The sequence below is a fragment of the Capricornis sumatraensis genome, chromosome 21 (genome assembly GCF_032405125.1).
Source record: "Capricornis sumatraensis isolate serow.1 chromosome 21, serow.2, whole genome shotgun sequence".
In the NCBI taxonomy this organism is placed as follows: Eukaryota; Metazoa; Chordata; class Mammalia; order Artiodactyla; family Bovidae; genus Capricornis; species Capricornis sumatraensis.
This window is the reverse complement of record NC_091089.1, coordinates 25,989,447-26,013,348: the sequence shown is the minus strand read 5'-3', so window position 1 is coordinate 26,013,348 and position 23,902 is coordinate 25,989,447. Positions and strand designations below refer to the sequence as shown.

The following is a 23,902-nucleotide window of genomic DNA, read 5'->3' as shown; positions in this document are numbered from 1 at the left end:
GTTGGTCAGAATGTTAGTCATCACACATTTAATTTTATAACCTTGAGTGTGTGGACCAAACAGAAGCTCAGGAGGCAAAGCTGCAGTGTGTGAATGCACGTTTAAACACATCCACTTACACAAGTTCTAGCAATAATACATGGATGAGAGAAAGGGTTTCAGAAAAAGCCTTTGTATATTAGTCGAGTCACATGTCATTTTAAATGACTGTGTGCCTTGAAATCACAAAAGGAAACGTTAGCACTCTAATTGTATTCATACTTGGAACTTGATTTTTTTCTAACACGAAAGAGGAAAAAAGAATTAGGCAACTCTGGCCTCCTGTCCAGTTAGGCAGACTCAAGATCTCTAAGGAGGCTAAGGGAGCAGTCCAGTGCCTGTTTCAGAAAGGTGCATCAATACCCTTAACCCAGGAAAGAGGAATATGGGAAGTGGCTAATTCAATTTCCATATAGAAAATGGTATTTCTGACTTCCTAGAAAAGCAGAACATTCTGAACTCCCCAAGAGAGCTTCTTCCCGGAGCTGAGGGCTGGCAAGGCCAGGAAATTTTAACTGGTTTGTTTAGATGGATTCCCAGAGGACATGTCAAAGTTCAAAGGAAGTTGTTACGAAAAGAAACCAGAGCCAACCATAATGAACTCATGCCACCTGGAAAGTCCCTGAATGTTAGTTACACCAGCAGACTCAAGAAGAAAGGTCAGAGAATACTAATGAAGACTTCTTTTCTTTCCATATCTTCAGTGAGTAGGCACAAACATAAAATTCTCAGGAGGATTTTAAGAGTACATAAGATCCATTTTACTGCAGAGAACAGACTTTTAGGACACTTCTGCCAGAAAAGCCTGATCAATATAGAGCTGTAAAACCAATTATGTGTGCTGAGCTGGGCAGGGAAAACACAGGGTCACTCACCTCTCTTTTCAGAGTCCTTTCTCTGAGGCTCTCTGACCTACAGAAATCTACTGGAAGATATGAGGGTTCAGTCAGATAAACTGAAAGATACTTTATTTTCTTTCGCAGATAATTCATACCATTTTCCAGAGAATGGTTTATATAATTTCCAGTCATTAAAAGTTACAAAAAAGGCAAAATCTCCCTGAAACTCTGTATCTCATTATCTATGTGGACAAAATAATTCAGTCTCAGTTGAATTCTAGGTGGTTATTATAGTATGGAGAAGAGCTGGAAAAACAGAATGAACTGTGTCAAAACTGTGGTCACATTTCAAATATATGAAGTTTAGGTTTGCTGTCTCTAAATGCGTAATTACAAATTCTGTCACAATGAAATTCTCTTAAAATTTGTCTTTGGTTTTAAATAATCCCAGCCTATGCCAAGAGATTTTCAACACCTATGTTATGTTGACTTCAATTAAATCACACAGTTGTCTGTCTTCACACACTATGTCATCATGTGGACCTTCCATTGTATAAAGAACCTATGAATTACCCAGGGGGAATTGCTAAACTTCTGTGAATTACTTTAGGAGCTACCTCTATAAAATCATTATCTACACGGTTAATCTACAAAAATTATGTATTTTTTACACCTGAAACACCCAGCTGGTCCTCCTGGAGCAGGGTGGTTTTCTATCCATGCATTTACACTACTTGCTTCCACGTTGCTAGTGAGCCAGAACAAATTATTAAGAAGGTAAGGTCAAAGTAAAAACCATACCTTCCCGTTTCTCTAGATAACTATGGTAAACATTTCTTTTCTGAATCAGATGACTTAAACTGAATACAGTTACAAGTTATGAGCTCTTCTCAGACTGCTAAAAAAAAAATGAACAGTATTTAAAAGCTGAGCAGTTTGAATTATGAGTATTACTATTTAAGAATTGCCATTTAAGTTTTTATAAGGCTATTCATTGACCCTATTTATTTTATTAAAGAATTAATGATACATGATTAAATGCAAAAAGTCAATGAGATAAATGTAGAAAAGGTTTTCTGCAATAATAAAACAAGCCAAGGGTCAATATAATGGTGTAGGTGAGACAATTAAACCTAGAATCAGCGCTATTCAATAGAAATTTCTGTGGTGATTGAAATGTTCTCTCCACTGTGCAATATAGTAACCACTCACCACTTGGGCAATTGGACACTTAGAATATTTCCTAATGTGACTGAGGAACTGAACTTTAAGTTTTAGTTAATTTTAATTAATTTGTCAATAGCCGCATGTGGCTCATGCCTATCATATTGCATAGCACAGATATTGATAAACATATTTGAAAGAAATGGAAAATAATAAAAATGATAAAAATCAGGATTTAAAGTGTAAAGACAATCTGATAAATCAACTCATTAAAGGAACATTAATGGGAGAAATGGACTTACTAAGAATAATCACAAGTTGCACACAGTGATGGAAAAATCTCTAGATACAAATGAAGTTTCCACTATGTTCTGTAGAATATGATTTGACAACTCACTGAGGTTTATTGGAACTCTACTGAGATAATAACTGCATAATCCCAGTTATGTTGACTTCAATTAGATCACACAGTTGTCTGTCTTCACACACTATGTTATCATGTGGATCTTCCCCTTGTATAAAGGACCTATGAATTACCCAGGGGCAATTGTTTAACTTCTGTGAATTACTTTAGGCGCTACTCTATAAAATCATTATCCACATGATTTATCTACAAAAATTATGTATTTTTCATGCCAGAAACACCCAGCCAGTGTCCTGGGGCAGGGTGGTTTTCTATCCATGTGTTTGCACTACTTGTTTCCATGTTTCAGTGAGCCGGAACAAATCATTAAGAAGGTAAGGTCAAAGCAAAATCCAGACCTTCACAATTCCCTAGATAACTATGGTAAACATTTCTTTTCTGAATCAGATAACTTAAACTGAATATATTTTAAAACAGAATCTACATGAATTTTTCAAATATGTGTCTCCAGTGTTTGATATGAAATACTTTCGTTTGATATTGTGCTCTTTCGAGTATTAGGAGAAAAAGAGAACAAATTATTAGAAGATATCCCCAATTTCAACTGATTTTCTCCATGCTCAATTAGATTTAATTAAGTACTCTAAAAAGACACCATATTTTACTGAAATTATTTTTCTGACAGGGTCATTCATTTATCCTTTTACTATTCATTAGGAAGAAAAGTTAATGGGTGAGATAACCAGAAAATAATCAAGATAAGGTAATAGCTGATACAGATCAGGTGTCAGAAAGGGCATTTCTGTGTAAGATAATCACAGAAACAGGCAATAATATCTGTGTGGGTGAATATTTCACTCTTAATTAAAAACGAGGTTTCTTGGGATGCTTTGATCATGCAACATGGCAGACAATTGCATATAAAATATAAAGCTCAAGGCAAAGCATGGGGGAGATTATGCAAGTTTGGGCACATTCTGAAGTTGAAACCATGAGATCTAGTGGGCTCTCCTTTGAGCAGTGTGCAGGATTAAAGGGACTAGGGCAGGATGTTAGGAGAATTCCAGCAGGGAAGGGTATGGATTGAGGCAAAAGGCTTCAGGGAATAGGAGAATTATCTGGTGATTAGGTGACATGGGGTTCAGAAGGTAAAGAATCTGCCTTCAATGCGGGAGACCTGGTTTTGATCCCTGGGTTGGGAAGAGTCCCTGGAGAAGGGCATGGCAACCCACTCCAGTTTTCTTGCCTGGAGAATCCCCATCGACAGAGGAGCCTGAGTTGGACACGACCGGGCGACTAAGCACACAAAGTGATGTGGAAGCCAAGAGAGTGGATATTTCAAGGCTCTAGTAATCTACAGATTAGAATGTTACCCAAGACATCTGGTAAGATCAAAGGCAAAAACCATTATTAGTGTGGCAATAAGTGGAATCCCTGATAGACTTAACCTGACCAGTTTTAGCAAAATGTGGGGCATAAATCAATTATAGTGATTAAAGAGTAAATGGTTGATGAGGAATGAAGACAGTAAATGAACAGAAGCACTCCTTTGGCTATTTCAGATGAGCAGTGATGTTTCAGAAGGTCGATGCTGAGGGTCAGCAATGTCCACATACCAAACAGGTCACACCATTGCGAACCACATTTAGTGTGGTGATGAATCTTCCATCCAAGCTCCCTTAGACTCATAAGTATAGGCTCTGGTTCAAAGCATCTTTACAGCTGACAATCCTCAATATTAGTGAAGAGCAAAGAACGTCACAGATACAAAGATTTGAGCAAACTAGAAACTGCCATACAAATGTTAGCTATTATGGTCATTATTACTACAATTTGGTCTTGTTAGATTGTGGTCTGTGTATTAGCCCAGTTTATATGATAGTTGAAAAACAAATTGAAAAGTCTGCCCAATGGAGTTTGTGGAGAGGAAACATCAGTAGTTAATTTATGCATTATGCATATAATTTAGACTCAATAGATCCAGTGGATGACTGCTGCGAACAATTGCCCTCTTTAGACAGCACCATGTGAACTTCCTGATAGAAAGAAAGCATTCCAAGGTCCTATGTAATTGGATGGGATAATAACGGGAGGATTGGCTGCTTGCTTGCTTCTCATTTCAGTGGGATGATTTGAATAAGTTCTTTATAAAAATTGTAACTGCTGTCATTTTGATAACAGTCCAAGTTGAAAATCCGGATTGTTGGGTGCAGACCCTTGCCAGCTCTGAACAAATGGAAGTTGGCTAACAAAGGATTTGAAGTGCACCCTTTCCATGCTATGAAGTCTCCAACATGGGCAAGATTTTCCTATTGCTATTCAAACTTAAGCAGGGGTTTATACAATCTTTGAAATCTTCCTCTTTCACCCCAGAATTCTCAATTTCAACCACTTTGCTTTATCTAAGATAAATCCTTCAGCCTACATCCAATACACATCAATAATTCTCTGTACATTTTTTTTTTTACTTTGGAGCTAAATACTCTATTTTTTAAAATTTATTCATTAATTAACCCAATATAATTGAACACTTACTATATTTCTGGCCTTATTCAAAGGATGTAATAACAGTAGACAATTCTTGATTTCCAGGAGTGAGTATGTCACAATTCAGTGAGATAATTGCTAGAATAAAGGCACATGCAGGGGAGTGACCAACCTTCCAAAGGGTGGAAAAGTGGTGAGGGAGAGTCAAGCTTCACAGAGGAAGTATGATTTAAATTTGGGTTATTTGCAGAAACATGGATGAACCTAGAGTGTCATACAGGGAGAAGTTAGTCAGAAAGAGAAAAACAAATACTGTATACTAATGCATATATGTGGAATCTAGAAAAAATGGTATAGATGATCTTATCTGCAAAGCAGAAAGAGAGACACAGGGGTAGAAAATAAATATATGGACAGCAAGGGGTAAAGGGGATGGGGGGGCACGATGAATTGAGAGATTGGGATTGACAAGTATACATGATTGATACCAAGTATAAAATAGATAACTAATGAGAACATACTGTATAGCCCAGGGAAGCCTACTTAAAGCACCGAAGTGACCTGTATTGGAATGAAACCCAAAAGGGAGGGAATATATGTGTATGTGTGGCTGGTTCACTTTGCTGTTCAGTAGAAACTAACACAATATTGTAAAGCAATTATACTCCAATAAAAATTAATTTAGAAAATAATCTTATGTGAATTTCACCATAATAAAAATGGGTTTCTATAAAAAAATGAATTAAAGAATTTTGACGTTCAGACACGAGGAAAAGGAATGTTTTATTTTTTGACCTTAAAGTCAGAGATTCTGCCTTATTCAACTCTTTTTTTCTCTTAATGTGCCTGCTATAGATGGCATCTTTACATTCCCCTCCCTGCCAAATTCATTTGCTGAAATCACAAGAGATGGCAGTAGATGGTGGGGCATTTGGGAGCTGATTAGGTCATGAGGGTAGAGGCCTCATGAATGGAATTAGCGCCCTTATAAGAAAAAGATCTCAGAGGGCTCCCTCATCCCTCCACTATGTGAAAGAGGAACAGTGAAAAGATGGTCCTCTGTGGACCAGAAAACAGGCTCTCACCAGACAATAAACGTGCCAGCACCTTAAGCCTGGACTTCACAGCCTGCAGAACTGTGAGAAATAAATGTTTGTTGTTTAAGCTACCCAGTCTATGAAATTTTTGTTATAGCAGTCCAAGCAAAGAAAGCACTTAATACAGTGAATTGAACATGAGAATCCAAAAATACTTGTTAAATTAAATCTGGCAAAACCAATACAGTACTGTAAAGTAAAAAAAAAAAAAAAAAAATTAAAAAAAATTAAATCTAAATGTTGTTAAAAGTATCCTATTCATTCCTTTGCCTTTGCATTCTTCTTGAACATAATATATAACCTGTAGGGTTTATGTTCCTATTCCTTTTGAATTGGAAGACGGGATTGATGTACATACTCCACCATGGCTAAAACAGGCACCTATTGGGAACTTGCTGTATAGCACACGGAGCTCAGCTCGCAGTTCTGTGATGACCTGGACGGGTGGGAGGTCCGAGATGGAGGGGATATATGTACACATACAGCTGATTCACTTCATTGTACAGAAGAGACTAATTCAACACTATAGAGTATTTATACTTCAAACAAACACAGGTTTTGCAAATATTGTATCTCTTTTAAACTCTGCCATCCTATTTATGCTACCAACTCAAATTACCTCCCAGTTTCTCTGTTAATGGTTTCTCCATTAATGGTTTGAATTCCTTTATAAGTTAAGTCAGATGTATAGCTACTTCAAGTTGGTCTCTTGAAAGTTGTTGCTTCCTTCCAGACATTTTGGAGGATCTCTACAAATTCTAAAATTAAGTATTCTCAAACTTAGATTAACTGGAGTTGTCAGCCATCAGATATGATGTTGGCATCTCATATAATGCTAATTTGCTGCTATGCCTTTTTAGATCTCAAGATTTATGTATATGTATGTAGTTTCTTTCTCCACAGTTCCAAATCTGTTACAGGGAATGACTATTCTGATGTCTTACATATGAAAAAACAAGCTAAAGATAATACCGTTTTAAAAGTCAAAATGCATGGGGTTCCCAGAATTTATGAAGAAAGTCCCCAAATAAAGGCATTTGCAGGTCTGATCAATCTTGGTGCCCTCCTGTGGTTAAAACAAGCAAAAACTAAAGAAAATAAAAACAGCAGCAGCGAATACCAGGGTTACAGGCAGAATGTGTTTTTTGAGAAGAAATGTTATTTAAAGCTCGTTCACAAAATGAAATCAACCATTTGCTTTGCTATCATCACTATAGCTAGAGACCTTTGTCAAATGTGAGCTAGAGAAACTCTTTTTGGTTTAAGTCTAAAGCTGTTTAAGTCTAAAGTCTAGACTAGTCTTTGCTCCCCTCACTCAATTGTGCTCAGCCCAAGGCCAAGGCTCAAAGGAAGCCATCTTGTTTTTGCTGCAGGCCATTCTGATTATTCTGCTACTCGTGTTTCTTCTCAGTAACACACAATCTGAATTGTTCAAAGTTATTTTTGCTATATTCTAAAGAGACCTTTGGGGCTTCATACAGTAAGGGATCTGCCTGCAATGCGGACACCTGGGTTCAATCTCTGGGTTCGGAAGATCCACTGGAGTGAGCATGGCAACCCACTCTAGTATTCTTGACTAGAGAATTCCATGGACAGAGGAGACTGGCAAACTACAGTCCTTGAGGTTGCAAAGAATCGACACAACTGAACAACTAACTTTACTTTTCAAAGAGAATTTTATCTCATTATACAAAAAGTCAAAAGATGCATTAACTAAATATCCAAAAAGTCAACATGTATGACCTTGAGCAAGTCAGCTATTTTTCCTGACCTGTTTTTCTTTCTTCAGTTCAGTTGCTCAGTTGTGTCCAGCTCTTTGCAACTCCACGAATTGCAGCATGCCAGGCATCCCTGTCCATCACCAACTCCCGGAGTTCACTCAAACTCACATCTATTGAGCCAGTTATACCAACCAGCCATCTCATCCTCTGTCGTCCCCTTCTCCTCCTGGCCCCAATCCTTCCCAGCATCAGAGTCTTTTCCAATGAGTCAACTCTTTGCATGAGGTGGCCAAAGTACTGGAGTTTCAGCTTTAGCACCATTTCTTCCAAAGAAATCCCAGGGCTGATCTCCTTCAGAATGGACTGGTTGGATCTCCTTGCAGTCCAAGGGACCCTCAGGAGTCTTTACCAACACCACAGTTCAAAAGCATCAATTCTCCAGCACTCAGCTGTCTTCACAGTCCAACTTTCACATCCATACATGACCACTGGAAAAACCATACTGTTTACTAGATGGACCTTTGTTGGCAAAGTGATGTCTCTGCTTTTGAATATGCTATCTAGGTTGGTCATAACTTTTCTTCCAAGGAGTAAGTGTCTTTTCATGGCTGCAATCACCATTAGCAATGATTTTGGAGCCCAGAAAAATAAAGTGTGACACTGTTTCCACTGTTTCCCCATCTATTTCCCATGAAGTGATGGGACCAGATGGCATGATCTTCATTTTCTGAATGTTGAGCTTTAAGCCAACTATTTCACTCTCCTCTTTAACTTTCATCAAGAGGCTTTTTAGCTCCTCTTCACTTTCTGCCATAAGGGTTGTGTCATCTGCATATCTGAGGATATTGATATTTCTCCTGGAAATCTTGATTCCAGCTTGTGCTTCTTCCAGCCCAGCGTTTCTCATGATATACTCTGCATAGAAGTTAAACAAGGAGGGTGACAATATACAGCCTTGACGTACTCCTTTTCCTATTTGGAACCAGTCTGTTGCTCTATCAGAGAAGGCAATGGCACTCCACTCCAGTAATCTTGCCTGGAAAATCCCATGGATGGAAGAGCCTGGTAGGCAGCAGTCCATGGGGTCGCTAAGAGTCAGACACAACTAAGCGACTTCACTGTCTCTTTTCACTTTCATGCATTGGAGAAGGAAATGGCAACCCACTCCAGTGTTCTTGCCTGGAGAATCCCAGGGACGGGGGAGCCTGGTGGGCTGCCTTCTATGGGGTCGCACAGAGTCGGACATGACTGAAGCGACTTAGCAGCAGCAGCAGCAGCTGTTGCCCTATGTCCAGTTCTAACTGTTGCTTCCTGACCTGCATACAGGTTTCTCAAGAGGCAGGTCAGGTGGTCTGGTATTCCCATCTTGTTCAGAATTTTCCACCGTTTATTGTGATCCACACAGTCAAAGGCTTTGGCATAGTCAATAAAGCAGAAACAGATATTTTTCTGGAACTCTCTTGCTTTTTCCATGGTCCAGCGGATGTTGGCAATTTGATCTCTGGTTCCTCTGGCTTTCTAAAACCAGCTTGAACATCTGGAAGTTCACGGTTCACATATTGCTGAAGCCTGGCTTGAAGAATTTTGAGCATTACTTTACTAGTGTGTGAGATGAGTGCCAAAGTGCAGTAGTTTGAGCATTCTTTGGCATTGCCTTTCTTTGGGATTGGAATGAAAACTCACCTTTCCCAGTCCTGTGGCCACTGCTGAGTTTTCCAAACTTGCTGGCATATTAAGTGCAGCACTTTCACAGCATCATCTTTCAGGATTTGAAATAGCTCAACTGGAATTCCATCACCTCCACTAGCTGTGTTTGTAGTGATGCTTTCTAAGGCCCACTTGACTTCACATTCCAGGATGTCTCCCTCTAGGTGAGTGATCACACCATCGTGATTATCTTGATCATGAAGATCTTTTTTGTACAGTTCTTCTCTGTATTCTTGCCACCTCTTCTTAATATCTTCTGCTTCTGTTAGGTCCATACCATTTCTGTCCTTTACTGTGTCCATCTTTGCAAGAAATTTTTCCTTGGTATCTCTAATTTTCTTGAAGAGATCTCTAGTCTTTCCTATTCTGTTGTTTTCCTCTATTTCTTTGCATTGATCACTGAGGAAGGCTTTCTTATCTCTCCTTGCTATTCTTTGGAACTCTGCATTCAGATGCTTATATCTGTCCTTTTCTCCTTTGCTTTTCGCTTCTCTTCTTTTCACAGCTATTTGTAAGGCCTCCCCAGACAACTATTTTGCTTTTTTGCATTTCTTTTCCATGGGGATGGTCTTGATTCCTGTCTCCTGTACAATGTCACAAACCTCTGTCCATAGTTCATCAGGCACTCTATCAGATCTAGTCCCTTGAATCTATTTCTCACTTCCACTGTATAATCATAAGGGATTTGATTTGGGTCATACCTGAATGGTCTAGTGGTTTTCCCCACTTTCTTCAATTTCAGTCTGAATTTGGCAATTAGGAGTTCATTATCTGAGCCACAGTCAGCTCCCAGTCTTGTTTTTGCTGACTGTATAGAGCTTCTCCATCTTTGGCTGCAAAGAATATAATCAATCTGATTTCGGTGTCAACCATGTGGTGATGTCCATGTGTAGAGTCTTCTCTTGTTTTGTTGGAAGATGGTGTTTGCTATGGCCAGTGTGTTCCCTTGGCAAAACTCTATTAGTCTTTGCCCTGCTTCATTCTGCCTTCCAAGGCCAAATTTGCCTGTTACTCCAGGTGTTTCTTGACTTCCTACTTTTGAATTCCAGTCCCCTATAATGAAAAGGACATCTTTTTTGGGTGTTAGTTCTAAAAGGTCTTGTAGGTCTTCATAGAACCATTCAACTTCAGCTTCTTCAGTGTTACTGGTTGGGGCATAGATTTGGATTACTGTGATATTGAATGGTTTGCCTTGGAGACGAACAGAGATCATTCTGTCGTTTTTGAGATTGCATCCAAGTACTACATTTTTGGACTCTTTTGTTGACCATGATGGCTACTCCATTTCTTCTAAGGGACTCCTGCCCACAGTAGTAGATACAATGGTCATCTGAGTTAAATTCACCTATTCCAGTCCATTTTAGTTCGCTGATTCCTAGAATGTCGACGTTCACTCTTGCCATCTCTTGTTTGACCACTTCCAATTTGCCTTGATTCATGGACCTGACATTCCAGGTTCCTATGCAATATTGCTCTTTATAGCATTGGACCTTGCTTCTATTGCCAGTCACACCCACAACTGGGTATTGTTTTTGCTTTGGCTCCATCCCTTTATTCTTTCTGGCGTTATTTCTCTACTGATCTCCAGTAGCATATTGGGCACCTACCAACCTGGGGAATTCCTCTTTCAGTATCCTATCATTTTGCCTTTTCATACTGTTCATGGTGTTCTCAAGGCAAGAATATTGAAGTGGTTTGCCATTCCCTTCTCCAGTGGACCACATTCTGTCAAGCCTCTCCACCATGACCCGCCCGTCTTGGGTGGCCCCACACAGCATGGCTCCTAAATAATAAGGAGGTGGTTATCAAATTATTTCTCAAGTATATTTAGATTTTATCATTCTATGGTGGTGAAGCTTTTTTGTGGGGAGACTTAAAGACAAGTTAGTCATTCAAGCTGGATTTAGAAAAGGCAAAGGAACCAGAGATAAAATTTCAAACATAGAAAAAGCAAGGGACTTCCAGAAAAATATATACTTCTGCTTTATTGACTAAGCCAAAGCCTTTGTCTGTGTGCTGCTGCTGCTGCTAAGTTGCTTCAGTCATGTCCAACTCTGTGTGACCCCATAGATGGCAGCCCATCAGGCTCCCCCATCCCTGGGATTCTCCAGGCAAGAATACTGGAGTGGGTTGCCATTTCCTTCTCCAGTGCATGAAAGTGAAGTTGCTCAGTCGTGTCCGACTCTTCACAACTCCATGGACTGCAGGAGATCACAACGAATTGGAAAATTCTTGAAGAGATGGGAATACTAGACCACCTTACCTGCCTCCTGAGAAATCTGTATGCAGGTCAAGAAGCAACAGTTAGAACTGGACATGGAACAACAGGCTGGTTGCAAATTGAGAAAGGCTGTATATTGTCACCCTGACTATTTAACTTATATGCAGGGTACATCTTGAAAGATGCCAGGCTATTTGAAGCACAAACTGGAATCAAGATTGCCAGGAGAAATATCAGAAACCACAGATATGCAGATGACACCATCCTTATGGCAGAAAGAAAACAGGAACTAAAGAGCCTCTTCATGAAAGTGAAAGAGGAGAGTGAAAAAACTGGTTTAAAACTCAGCATGCAAAAGAAATGAAGATCATGGCATCTGGTCCCATCACCTCATGGCAAATAAATGGGGAAGCAATGGAAATAGTGACAGACTTTATTTTCTTGGGCTCCAAAGTCACTGCAGATGGTGACTGCATCCCTGAAATGAAAAGACGCTTGCTCCTTGGAAGAAAAGTTATGACCCACCTAGACAGCATATTAAAAAGCAGAGGCATTACTTCGCCAACAAAGGTCCATCTAGTCAAAGCTATGGTTTTTCCAGTAGCCATGTATGGATGTGAGAGTCGGACCATAAAGAAAGCTGAGTGCAGAAGGATTGATGCTTTTGAACTGGGGTGTTGGAGAAGACTCTTGAGAGTTCCTTGTACTGCAAGGAGATCCAACCAGTCAATTCTAAAGGAAATCAGTCCTGAATATTCGTTGTAAGGGCTGATGCTGAAGCTCCAATTCTTTAGCCACCTGATGCAAAGAACTGACTCATTTGAAAAGACCCTGATGCTGGGAATGATTGAAGGCGGGAGGAGAAGAGGACGACAGAGGATGAAACAGTTGGATGGCATCACTGACTCAATGGACATCAGTTTGAGCAAGTTCCAGGAGTTGACGGCATGGGAGTTGAGGCCTGGCGTGCTGAGTCCATGGGGTTGCCAAGAGTCAGACACGACTGAGCACTGAACTGAACTGATAACCTCATCATAGCACCATGGTATCTATATTCAAGTGGCAAATTTATGGAAATCATTTTCTAATAAAACTGCTTTCTATGAAAAGTGTCCCTGGGGCTTCAAAGAGTTGAACACAACTGAGCAACTGAACTGAACTGAGAAGAACTGCTTGCTTGTATGGCTGCATACCTGGAACCTATACCAGATTTCCTATGTGGCTTTTGACCATCACTGAACAATACAACTGGGGATTTAATAACAGCATATTGTGATTACACATGTATGTACATGTTTACGGGCTCTGTGGTACATGCTTCAAGGGATGAATTCAGGATGCTATTAGAATTATGATTGTACCTGATCTAGACCTGCAGAGTTCAGGATTTTAAAAATGAGCAATAAATGAGAAATGTGGGAGTAAAAAATGATCAAAGAAAACTTCAGGAGAGAAGATCCGGAGGCATGAAGAGCTAGCTAATATCATTTTTCTAAGAACAACGAGAGCCTATAGAAGGGTTTTAGATATTGAAGTGATGTGATCAGGTTTTCCTTTCCTTAAAGATTACCCTGATTTCTCTGTGGAGAATGAGTAGAAAGGCAAGAAAACTTTTGGAGTCCTACTAATTAATAACCCATAGCAGCATTTTTCCCTTTAATTTCCCTCTCAAGTTTTACTCTTGATTGGCAGTTCCTTCAAAGTTCTCTCTTCTCAAAAAAACTCTCCAAAAATATTCTCACTTGTGTCTTGAATCTTTTCCCTCACTGTATATAGTATCTTTCTCTTTACCAGTAGCTCCCTGCCTTTTTTATGAAAACATGATGCTTCCTCCAACTTGCTGAATAAATCAAAGGAATAAAATGGGACAGGAAATATATCGTCCCACAGGATTGTGCTCCAAAGTGTCTCATGCTTTGTTTAATGCTCTGCTGTTACCATCTTGAAATTCTTCATTCTTAAATACGAGGCCCCACATTTTCATTTGGCATTGGGCTCCCACAATTATTTTGCCACCTAGGGAGTAAAGATAAATTATTTTGGTTGTGTTTGAGTAGAGGTAAACGTTTTTTCTATATTCTTCTATATGTCATTTCCATGCCCAAAGTTTTGGCCACTTCTCTTCATTTTTAGTATCACCACAATAATCTAAGTTATCATTCTCTTTTCCTGATATTACATCAGTAATTAATATTAGGCAAAATAGACTTTTATAAAGTTTTTAGATAAAAAGAGGAATATTTTACAGTAATAAAGCATCAGTCTTTCAGGAAGATATAATAATATAAACAACGTCTGAGTGTGTGTGTGTGTGTGTGTGTGTGTGTGTGTGTGAGTTGTGTCCGACTCTCTGAGACCCTATGGACTGTAGCCTGCCAGCCTCCTCTGACCATGGGATTTCCCAGGCAAGAATAGTGGAGTGGGTTGCCATTTCCTTCTCCTTCTTCCCCACCCAGAGATCCAACCCATGTCTCCTGCATTGGCAGGCAGAATTTACCACTGAGCCACCTGGAAAGCAGTATAAACAGTATACGTACATAATGACTGAGTGACAAGTGAATGAGACAGGACTGGCAGAATTGAAGGCAGAAGTAAATAATTCAATGACAGGAGTTGGAGATCTCAATACCAATTTTTTCAATAATGGATATAAAAACTAGGCAGATGGTCAACAAGAATATAGAAGACTTCAACACTGTAACCCAGCTAGGCCTACTACGTATTTACAAAACATCCTACTACCAGCGTTAGAATATACATACTTCTCAGGAACATATGGAACATTCTCTAGGATAGACCATAATCTGGATCATTAAGCAAGCTTCAATAAACTTAAAAGGACTGAAAATTTTCAAAGTCATTGACAGAAAGAAATTTGGGAAATTCACAATTATGTGGCAATTAAACAACATATGTGTAAATAATCAATGAATCGAAAAAATGATAAAGGAAATTACAAGATACTTTGTTGGAGAAGACTCTTGAGGGTCCCTTGGACTGCAAGGAGATCCAACCAGTCCATTCTGAAGGAGATCAACCTGGGATTTCTTTGGAAGGAATGATGCTAAAGCTGAAGCTCCAGTACTTTGGACACCTCATGTGAAGAATTGACTCATTGGAAAAGACTCTGATGCTGGGAGAGATTGGGGCAGGAGGAGAAGGGGACGACCCAGGATGAGATAGCTGGATGGCATCACGGACTTGATGGACGTGAGTCTGAGTGAACTCCGGGAGTTGGTGATGGACAGGGAGGCCTGGCGTGCTGCGATTCATGGGGTCGCAGAGAGTCGGACACGACTGAGCAACTGAACTAAATGAACTTGAGGTGAATGAAAGCAAAAACACAACATACCAAAACTTTTATAATACAGGTAACACAGTGCCTAGAAGGCAATTTATAGCTGTAACCCATTCCAGTACTCTTGCCTGGAGAATTCCACGGACAGAGGAACTGGGCAGGCTACAGTTCATGGGATCGCAAAGAGTCAGACACAACTGAGCGACTTTCACTTTCAAATACCTATATACAAAAAGATTAAAAAAAAAGACTTCAAATAAATGTCTTAACTTTTCAGGTTAAGACATTGGAAACAAAAAGCAAACTAAATTTAATGTAAGCAAAGTGAAGGAAACAATAAATAGCAGAGTAGAAATCAGTGAAATAGAGAATAGAAAAGCCGTAAAGAAAATCAGTGAAAAATGCTTGTTCTTTGAAACGATCAAGAAAACTGACAAAACCTTTACTAAGAATCATCAAGAAGAAAGAGAACACTTAGACAACTTGAATCAGAAATGACATTAGCAGCATCACTACTGACCTTACAAAAATGAAAAGGTTTGTGAAAGGAGACTATGAACACTTGTATCAATAAATTAGGTAATTCTGGTGAATGGATCAACTCCTGGAAATATACAAACCACCTAACTGCAGTTTAAAGAATAAAGAGACAATATAAGTAGCCCTCTAACAAGTGAATAGAGATTGATTTAGGAAACAAAATCCTTCCAGAAAAGCCCAGGCACAGATATCATCAAATTCTATCACATACTTAAAGAATTAATATCACTACTTCACAGACTATTCCAAAATAATAGAAAAAATATAAAATAATGTTTTAAGGAAAACATGCCTTCTATAATAGCATCACAAAGGGGAATACTTAGCAATAGAATTAATGAAACAGGTGCAAAGTTTGTAAATACTGTAAGACTTGTTGAGAGACATTCTAAAAATTGAAAGAGCCCATTTTCAGTCTGTATTTTCTTTAAAATGTTAAACATGGACCACGTGTATGTACCAGAAATTCCACTCTCAGGTATTCCCCCAAATAACTGATGACATATATATACAACGTTTTATGTAAATGTGTATAACAGCATTATTCACAGTAACCCCAAAGTGGAAAACACCAAGTGCCCATCACCTGAACTAAACAATTGATATTGCTAAACAAAATATGACATATCCACAGAATGGAACATCATTTGGCAGTAAAAAATGAAGCATTGATACATGCTCTAACATAGATGTACCTTGAAAACAGCAACTAAGTGAAAGAAGCCAGACACAGAAGACCACATATTGTATGACTGATTCATTCATTTGTATGAAATTTCCAGGCTGGGAGAGTTTCCAGAGAAAGTAGATTAGTATTTACCAGGGGCTGTCACTTCCTTCCTTCCTTGCTTCCATTATATTCCATTACAGATTGCCAGCTTAGTGGTTTACAATGTGGCCTCTGATGTCAGAATGATTGTCAAATTCTGGCCCCTTCCCTTCCCTAAGGAAGGATTTGGGGCAAGTCACTCATCTTCTCTGAGCCTCACAAAATAGGTTTCAATCACATTAGAAAAAAAGGAAGTGGTACATAGGCATGATTTTTTCAAGTGGGGGCAAGTTCAGTTTTATAAAAAATTTCCCCCAAATTGCAGAATATATCTCATAGGATTGTATAAGGATTAAACAGAGACTACATGGAAACACAATAATGATTCAGAAGTGGTAGTTAGTGTTATTAATTAATGTTCAATAAATTAATTTCATAAATGAATAATCTTTTTAAATCTAGAAGACAAAAAATCATGTCATTATTACTTTTAGTGACTCTACTCTCCCCTGCTGATTTTTTGATTTGGTGGTTAAGTTCTGAGCTACCTATCAATTTTTACTTGCTATGTAAAATATTTAAAAAGAAGTGTTACTGTTTCTAGCTTTATAGGCTAAAAGAAGCCTTACCTTTTGTTTATGTTTTCCATTTCTGGTCTTAGACTTCCCCTTTCCTGCTGATTTGTTGTTCAAATAAAAATAAACATTGAAAACAGCTAAGAAGACTCACTAGTTGGATTTTGAAAAGATGAATATACACTTGAAACCACCCTCCCCCTCAAAATAAGCTGCTTTTTTTCTCTTCCACTTCAGGTACCACTCTTTTGAGCTGGAGGTCAGTTGATACGGACTAATGTTCAGTGACTCTGTCCTTAGAGGACTTTTAATTCTAAGGCAGACCAAAGAGCCCCAGCCTTCCAGCAGAATCATTCCAGGAGACACTGGGAGCATATTTCTAGCATTGTAAAGATAGGTAATTTTCTAGAGTATATACCCATTTGCTAGTATTATAACAATACAATTACCTCCCCAATATATTAAAAACTCACCAAGCCTAAGTTCAAAATTTCAAACTGGTGTTTGTTTCCACACATTTTTCAGCAGAAAAGATAAGAAGCATGTTTTTCTTTTAAAACCAAACTACACTGAACTCTCAGTTATACTACTGATTCAACTACAAAATTATGGAGTTTTTGCTTCAATTTATTGATTTCACATCTGTATCTACTTTGCCCGCTGCTGTAAATTCCATCTTTCACTGACACCAACATAATTACAAATTTGTTCTTAACTATAATACACAGCAACAGTTCCAACATAATTATATGATTACTGAAAATAGTTTAAGGTTTTATCATAAGCTTTCACACTGTGGCATCAAATTATGACTGTTGAGATCACTCGGAAAAGTTCCTCTCTATGGGGTTATGTCAACCACTTATTAAACAGATAAAGTTCATTTGCATAATTTTTCTTTCAATACTAGGGATTCTTCAGATCAGACTGTTCCATAATTATGTAAATTGTTTCAGTTAAATTTAAAAAACAAAGTATAAAAACCAAGTGTACTCATTCATACAAATACATGTATCCATTCTCTTCCATGTATATGTATGGCTGAGTCCCCTCATTGTTCACCTGAAACTACCACAACATTGTTAATTGGCTATACCCCAATACAAAATACAATATTCAAAGTTAGCACAAAAAAAGTAAAAGAAAAACCCACAACCAACTGTAATCAGAGAATAATTCTGGCTTATAGTCCTTTCTTCATTCTGTTTGTTTTCCATTCCAGTCTCTCTCTATATATATTCTTTAATGAATGTTAGCATACTATATGGAGAAGGCAATGGCACCCCACTCCAGTACTCTCGCCTGGAAACTCTCATGGACGGAGGAGCCTGGTAGGCTGCAGTCCATGGGGTCACTAAGAGTTCAACACGACTGAGCAACTTCACTTTCACTTTTCACTTTCATGCATTGGAGAAGGAAATGGCAACCCACTCCAGTGTTCTTGCCTGGAGAATACCAGGGACGGGGTTGCCTGGTAGCCTGCCTTCTATGGGGTCGCACAGAGTCGGACAGTACTGAAGCGACTTGGCAGCAGCAGCAGCAGCATACTATAAATATTTTTCATTATTGAGAGTATATAAAGCTATTTTTCTTTACTTTTTATAACTTCAGGTTACTTTCTTATGTGGATGCAGTATAACTGAATTGACTAGCCATCTCTTGATGGGCATTTTTATTGGTAAGCTTTTTTTGTGCATTTATAAATAACACTGCAACAAATAAATAGCCAAGTGCACATGTCTTGTGTTTTTGCCGGTGTGTCTTCGAGTAAACTGCTAACAAGAGATTCCTAAAGAAATTGCTGGGTCAAATGGCAAATGAGTATTCAATTTTGTTAGATATTGTCAAGTTTATTCCAAGTTTCTTGCATTTCTATAGGCAAATATACTCATTTCCCACAGCCTAGTCAAAGAAATATTCGGTAAGTATTTGGACTTTCGTTAATCTGACAGATAGAAGCTGCATTTCTCTTACTAGAAGTGAGTGACTTTGAGTAGCTATACCTGGATTTAAGGTCATTTGCATTGCTTTCTATGAGAATTGCATGTTAATATTTATAGCCTTATTTATTGAATATGTAGTTTGAGTATTCCTTTCTTTTTAGAAGACCTTCATGTATTGGCCTATTAACTCTTTGTAGTATTGGTAGCTAGTAATTTTACAGTTTATCATTTAATTTTTACTTTATGTATTTTGTTGTATGTGTACATATGATAGAACATATTTTTCCCTGGATTTTAAGTATAGTTTAGGAAAACTTTTCCTACAACCCAGTAATAGGAAATTCACCCATGTATATTATTCCTAATAGATGTATGACTTTATATTACACATATGGAATTAATTCTGGTATATAAGCTCAAGAAATTCCTAAAATTTTACCACTGCTGGTGGAACCCACCATTGTCATTGACAAGCTTTTGGCTAGAGATCCATGGTTTGTTTCTATGTGTTGTTTCAGTTTGTATCTTCTTACTTAAAACAACTGTGAGTGTTTCAATAAATCAATAAAGTTCGCCGTACCTCAAATTTTCCAAATTAAAAACCTCTTTGAACATTGAGAAAATGTGTCATTATTTTTGACGAATAGTACATTACAGCTTCACAGAAAGAATGTGTGACTATTTGGTTAAAAAAAAACAAAAACAAAACAACTGCTATTTCTCTAGATGAGATTTTTGAGTTTAAAACACCAATTGTTCAGTTGCTTAATAGTGCTGCTACATATATATATATATAGAAAATCAGCAATGGAATAGGGAGATGTCCTTGTAGGCAGGTAGACATTATGTGTTAAATGGTCTTGTTTTCAGCAGACTGGCACTGACTATTGCTTATAACATTTTGTTCCATTTTTCCCTCTCAAGTTTAGGGAATTTAATGCCCACAAATTGACAGAAAAACATAATATGTAATAAAGACTCACCACTACTAGATGCATCATTCAGATTTAGCAGGCCCCCTCCAAGCCCTCGGTAACTATGGTAACTGTAGGTCCCATTTCCGTTGATGTACAACACCTCCTGGGAGCCTGAAACAGCTGAGGTTGAGTAAGTGCCCTGGGCTGCCTCCGGTTTACACTGTTTGTCTGTTGGAGCAGACTCATCCTGCAATGACAATAGCATTTCATTATGTATCAAATCACCACACTATTTCATCTCGAACAGGACTATCTTATTGTTATCTACGTGTCTGCACTGAACAAGAAAAATACAGTCCACATTAAATCAGTACATATGTGCATTTTCAACAACTTTGCTGAAAACTAAAAAAAGGAAAGCAAAGTAACAATGTGAGACAGATTGGAGATGGAGCAACTTACAATTTCCAACTGAATTTAAACTTACATGAAGAGAGTTGTTCACAATAGCAAAGAGAAGGAAGTAGCCTAAATGTCCACTGACAGATGAATAGCTAAAAATTATGGTGTATAAATACAATGCAATATTATTCAGTCTCAAGAAAAGAAGAAAACCCTGTCATAGCCTACCACATGAATGAATCTTGAGGATATAATGCTAAGTGAAATAAGCCTATCACCAAAAGATAAACATTGCATAACTCCCTTTATTTTAGATAAATTAGCCAAGCACACAGAAACAAAGTAGAATGGTGGTTGCAAGGGCCTGGGAGAAGGAGAGGTCGGGAGTTGTTCATTAGGTGATTCAGTCATGCAGAATTCGGGGAATGGTTCTGGGGAATCCCTTGCATAAAAATGTGCATATGGCTGACAATACTGGAAATTGTTGGGACAGTGAAAACCACTGGGCTGTGCAGTATTTTTTCTGTAGAGATATGTAGCCATTGCAGCTTGGAAAGAAGGCAAAATATTCTATACTTCAAAGCAACTTTGAGGTTCTAGAGAAGAGGCTGGGCTTCCCTGGTGGCTGAGCTGGCAAATAGGTCTGCAATGTAAGAGAACCTGGGTTTGATCCTTGGGTTGGGAAGATTCCCCTGGAGAAGGGAACGGCTACCCACTCCAGTATTCTTGCCTGGAGAATTCCACGGACTGTACAGTCCATGGGGTCACAAAGAGTCAGACATGACTGAGTGACTTTCACTTTAACTGAGAAGAGGCTAGCTTCAAACAATTCCACCATTAGGGTAACTTCCTAGTTTCCTGGTTGAAAACAGCTTGGGCAACGTAATAAAATTGGAGTTTCTAGTTTAAAAAAATTAGTGGCTCCTATGAAACATTCCCAATTTATTTTTCTGGGTTTGGAAAATGACAATAAAATACACCTATTGGAGAAGGGTTTCTTAAAGATGATAAGAAAGGGAGAAGGAAGAAGGCATTGTCTCCCACAATATTTTCTCTCTAATTCTTTGTGTGATGAAATTAGTTTGAATTATTAAACGTGCTACTTTTTAAGTGTGCCTCAGTCTTTTCAATATTAACTGTTATTCCAAGCCACAGAAACTGCACTGAGCAGGCAGATAATTAATTCCATGAATAATCAAAATAGGCCTTGTAGGGAGTCATTTGTATTCAAACATAGATTTTCACTATTAATGTTTTGGTAGTCCACTATATGTTGAGAAATATAAAGTATCAAAATCCCAATAGAATCTGTTCAGCAGTGTATTTTGGGCAAAAGTTTAATATAAAGTTAATTCATGTTTTTCACATGAGTGATTACTATTATTGGTTTCAAAGAAGCATAGATTCTAATGACATAAAAAAATAAATATCCCCTGGAGTCACATTTTATCTTTATAAGCAACTTTTAATAATCATTAGCTCCTGAAGTTTTCAAAGCTGACAGCTTGCCCCCTAGGTTGCTATGAAGATTATTTTTTAAAAAAGGAATAAATTAATATCCTACAAGACTAAATATCTAGGCAATAAAACACATTTTATTCATCAGAAACCTGAAAAATCCTGTCCCAGATTTTATAGGACATAGTTCAAATTTTCTTAAAAATTCCATAAAAGTGATGCATCAACACAATGAAATGACCACCAGCATTGCCAGCATTGTATGAGACAATGCAGAATTGTTTTGATTCAGATTTCTTTTGATTAAAAATATACAACAGATGAAACAGTTATGGTGACTTCTCTAAATAGGGTCTGGTCTTATCAATAGATATTTGCTTTATAAATATAAGTTTGCAATTCAAATTTGAAAAATTGGGCTTAGACTAGGACAGATAATTACTAATAGATGGAGGGCAAGACTGGAAATTATTTAGAAGAGTAGGCATTGCTTGCTCGTGACCCTCTCATTCACACACTGCTTGGGAAGATTGGCCCATATCCTTTGTATTCTACCTATATAAACTGGACAGGACAAACTTGAGTTTGCTGAACTTGATCTGGTATGTGGACAATATAGGCTGAATTCCTAAGTCACTTCAAATGCCAAAGGAATCCTTTACACATGTATCTTATATAGACATGTTTTTTTTTAATTAAATTTGCCTGATTCTACTAAACTTTTGACAATAGGTTTCAAAAACATTGTGTTTATATCTCCCAAGAACTTAAATTTTTCTTAGATTTTATACTCTTTACTATCTGTTAAATATGCTGCATATTTTCATTAACTTTTCTCTGCCTATAAATATTATCAGCAAATGGCAAAAAGTTTTCTGCTTGATTCAGTAATATTTTTCTTCTGTTTTCCTTTACCTTACATTGTTATAGCAATTGGAGATGAAAGGCATTTTGTGTTAACATGAAATTATACTTTTAGTTCATCATTGAGATGATCTAGGTACAAGTGATGAGCTTTTTTAAGGTAAAAAAAAAATTGCATAGACCTCAAACAAGTTTATCTCTGCAGAATATGTATATCATTTAGGCATCAATTTACCTGAACTTCCTTTAAGATTGTTGCTTGATTTCTCCTGTCTTTACAAGGTCTTTGTAGTCTGTACGATAGTGGCATTTTTACTTAAGTTACTGCTCTAAATTTTCTTTGCTCTTCAATTATGGATGACGCAAGGGAGTGCAATTTATTTCATGTATAAACTGCTGGAAAACCTCTCTACCTTCTAAAAGTGTCTCTTCTTCCACTTCATAGCAAGTGTTTCAGAACTAAGCACATGTGGATAAGAATTTGCAGTGAAATTCATAAAAAGATCTGAGAGAACCAGAGCTTTAATTTAAACTGCTTTCTTGGTAAGGAAAAACAGTCTGCACTTAATGTAAATGTGCTTACTACTTACGATGATAAGAAGTGATTTATGATGCCATCAAAACACACACACACACACACACACACACTCACTCATGTATATAATAACACTCAGGCAGTAACTTATTTCATATAGTTAAGAGCATCCCACACAGTTTCCACTTGGCCACACAAATGATCAAGATGTCAACACAGAAGACTGAGAAAACAGCTCTTTGCAAAGATGCTGCCAAACCCACTAGGAAAGGTAACAATGGAAGACATATTTTGACAAAATCTAAATATTATAATGATAAGATCTGAAATAACAGAGAAGATAGATTTTGTTTCCAACCTGAGAAACCAAAGTCATAGCAGGAGAGCTTTCACCAAGAGTTTGAACAAAATGTTCCCAGACAGGTTATGTTGACAAACTGTGGTAATATTTACACACATACACACACACACAGACATAATTTTATGAACAATAAATGCTTGAGAACTATTGACTTAAAGAAAAATACAGAAAAAATACAGTCCTTCACCTGATATACAAAGATACATGGCTGGCAAGAAGTAACCTACTACACTGCAAACCTATCTACTCTCAAATTCTTCCTGATGGTCATAACATTTTATAATTACAAACAAGGGTTGAGAATGAACACTTTTGAACTGCAATCTTAAATGTAACACTATGTTATTTAGTTACAGACCAAAAATAGCAAATTAAAAAAATAGATGTCTTTTTTCTATAGGTTTCTAATACTTAATTTTGAGTTCTGTTGTTAATATGATTGAAATGAAAATTTAAAGGTAATATTCCTTCGAGGTCATAAAATCTGATTGCAGATATAACTGTTTTGGTCACTAGTTTTCATACGTATAGCATAATATTTTTCATCTCAGAAAATTCTTTCAGTTTTAACCAAGCAGTACTAAACTGGTATTACATTAAA

At 37.6% G+C, this 23,902-nt stretch overlaps 1 protein-coding gene across 7 annotated transcripts in view; it reads right to left on the bottom strand.

The window, feature by feature from the left end:
• The window catches only part of NOL4 (nucleolar protein 4), a 470,394-nt gene that overhangs the window by 59,251 nt on the left and 387,241 nt on the right, over positions 1-23,902 (bottom strand). For all 7 annotated transcript variants that reach the window (XM_068993684.1, XM_068993682.1, XM_068993685.1 and 4 more), the window contains one exon: positions 19,748-19,928. In XM_068993684.1, coding sequence (XP_068849785.1) covers positions 19,748-19,928 — 181 coding nt within the window. The remainder of the gene's footprint in view (positions 1-19,747; positions 19,929-23,902) is intronic.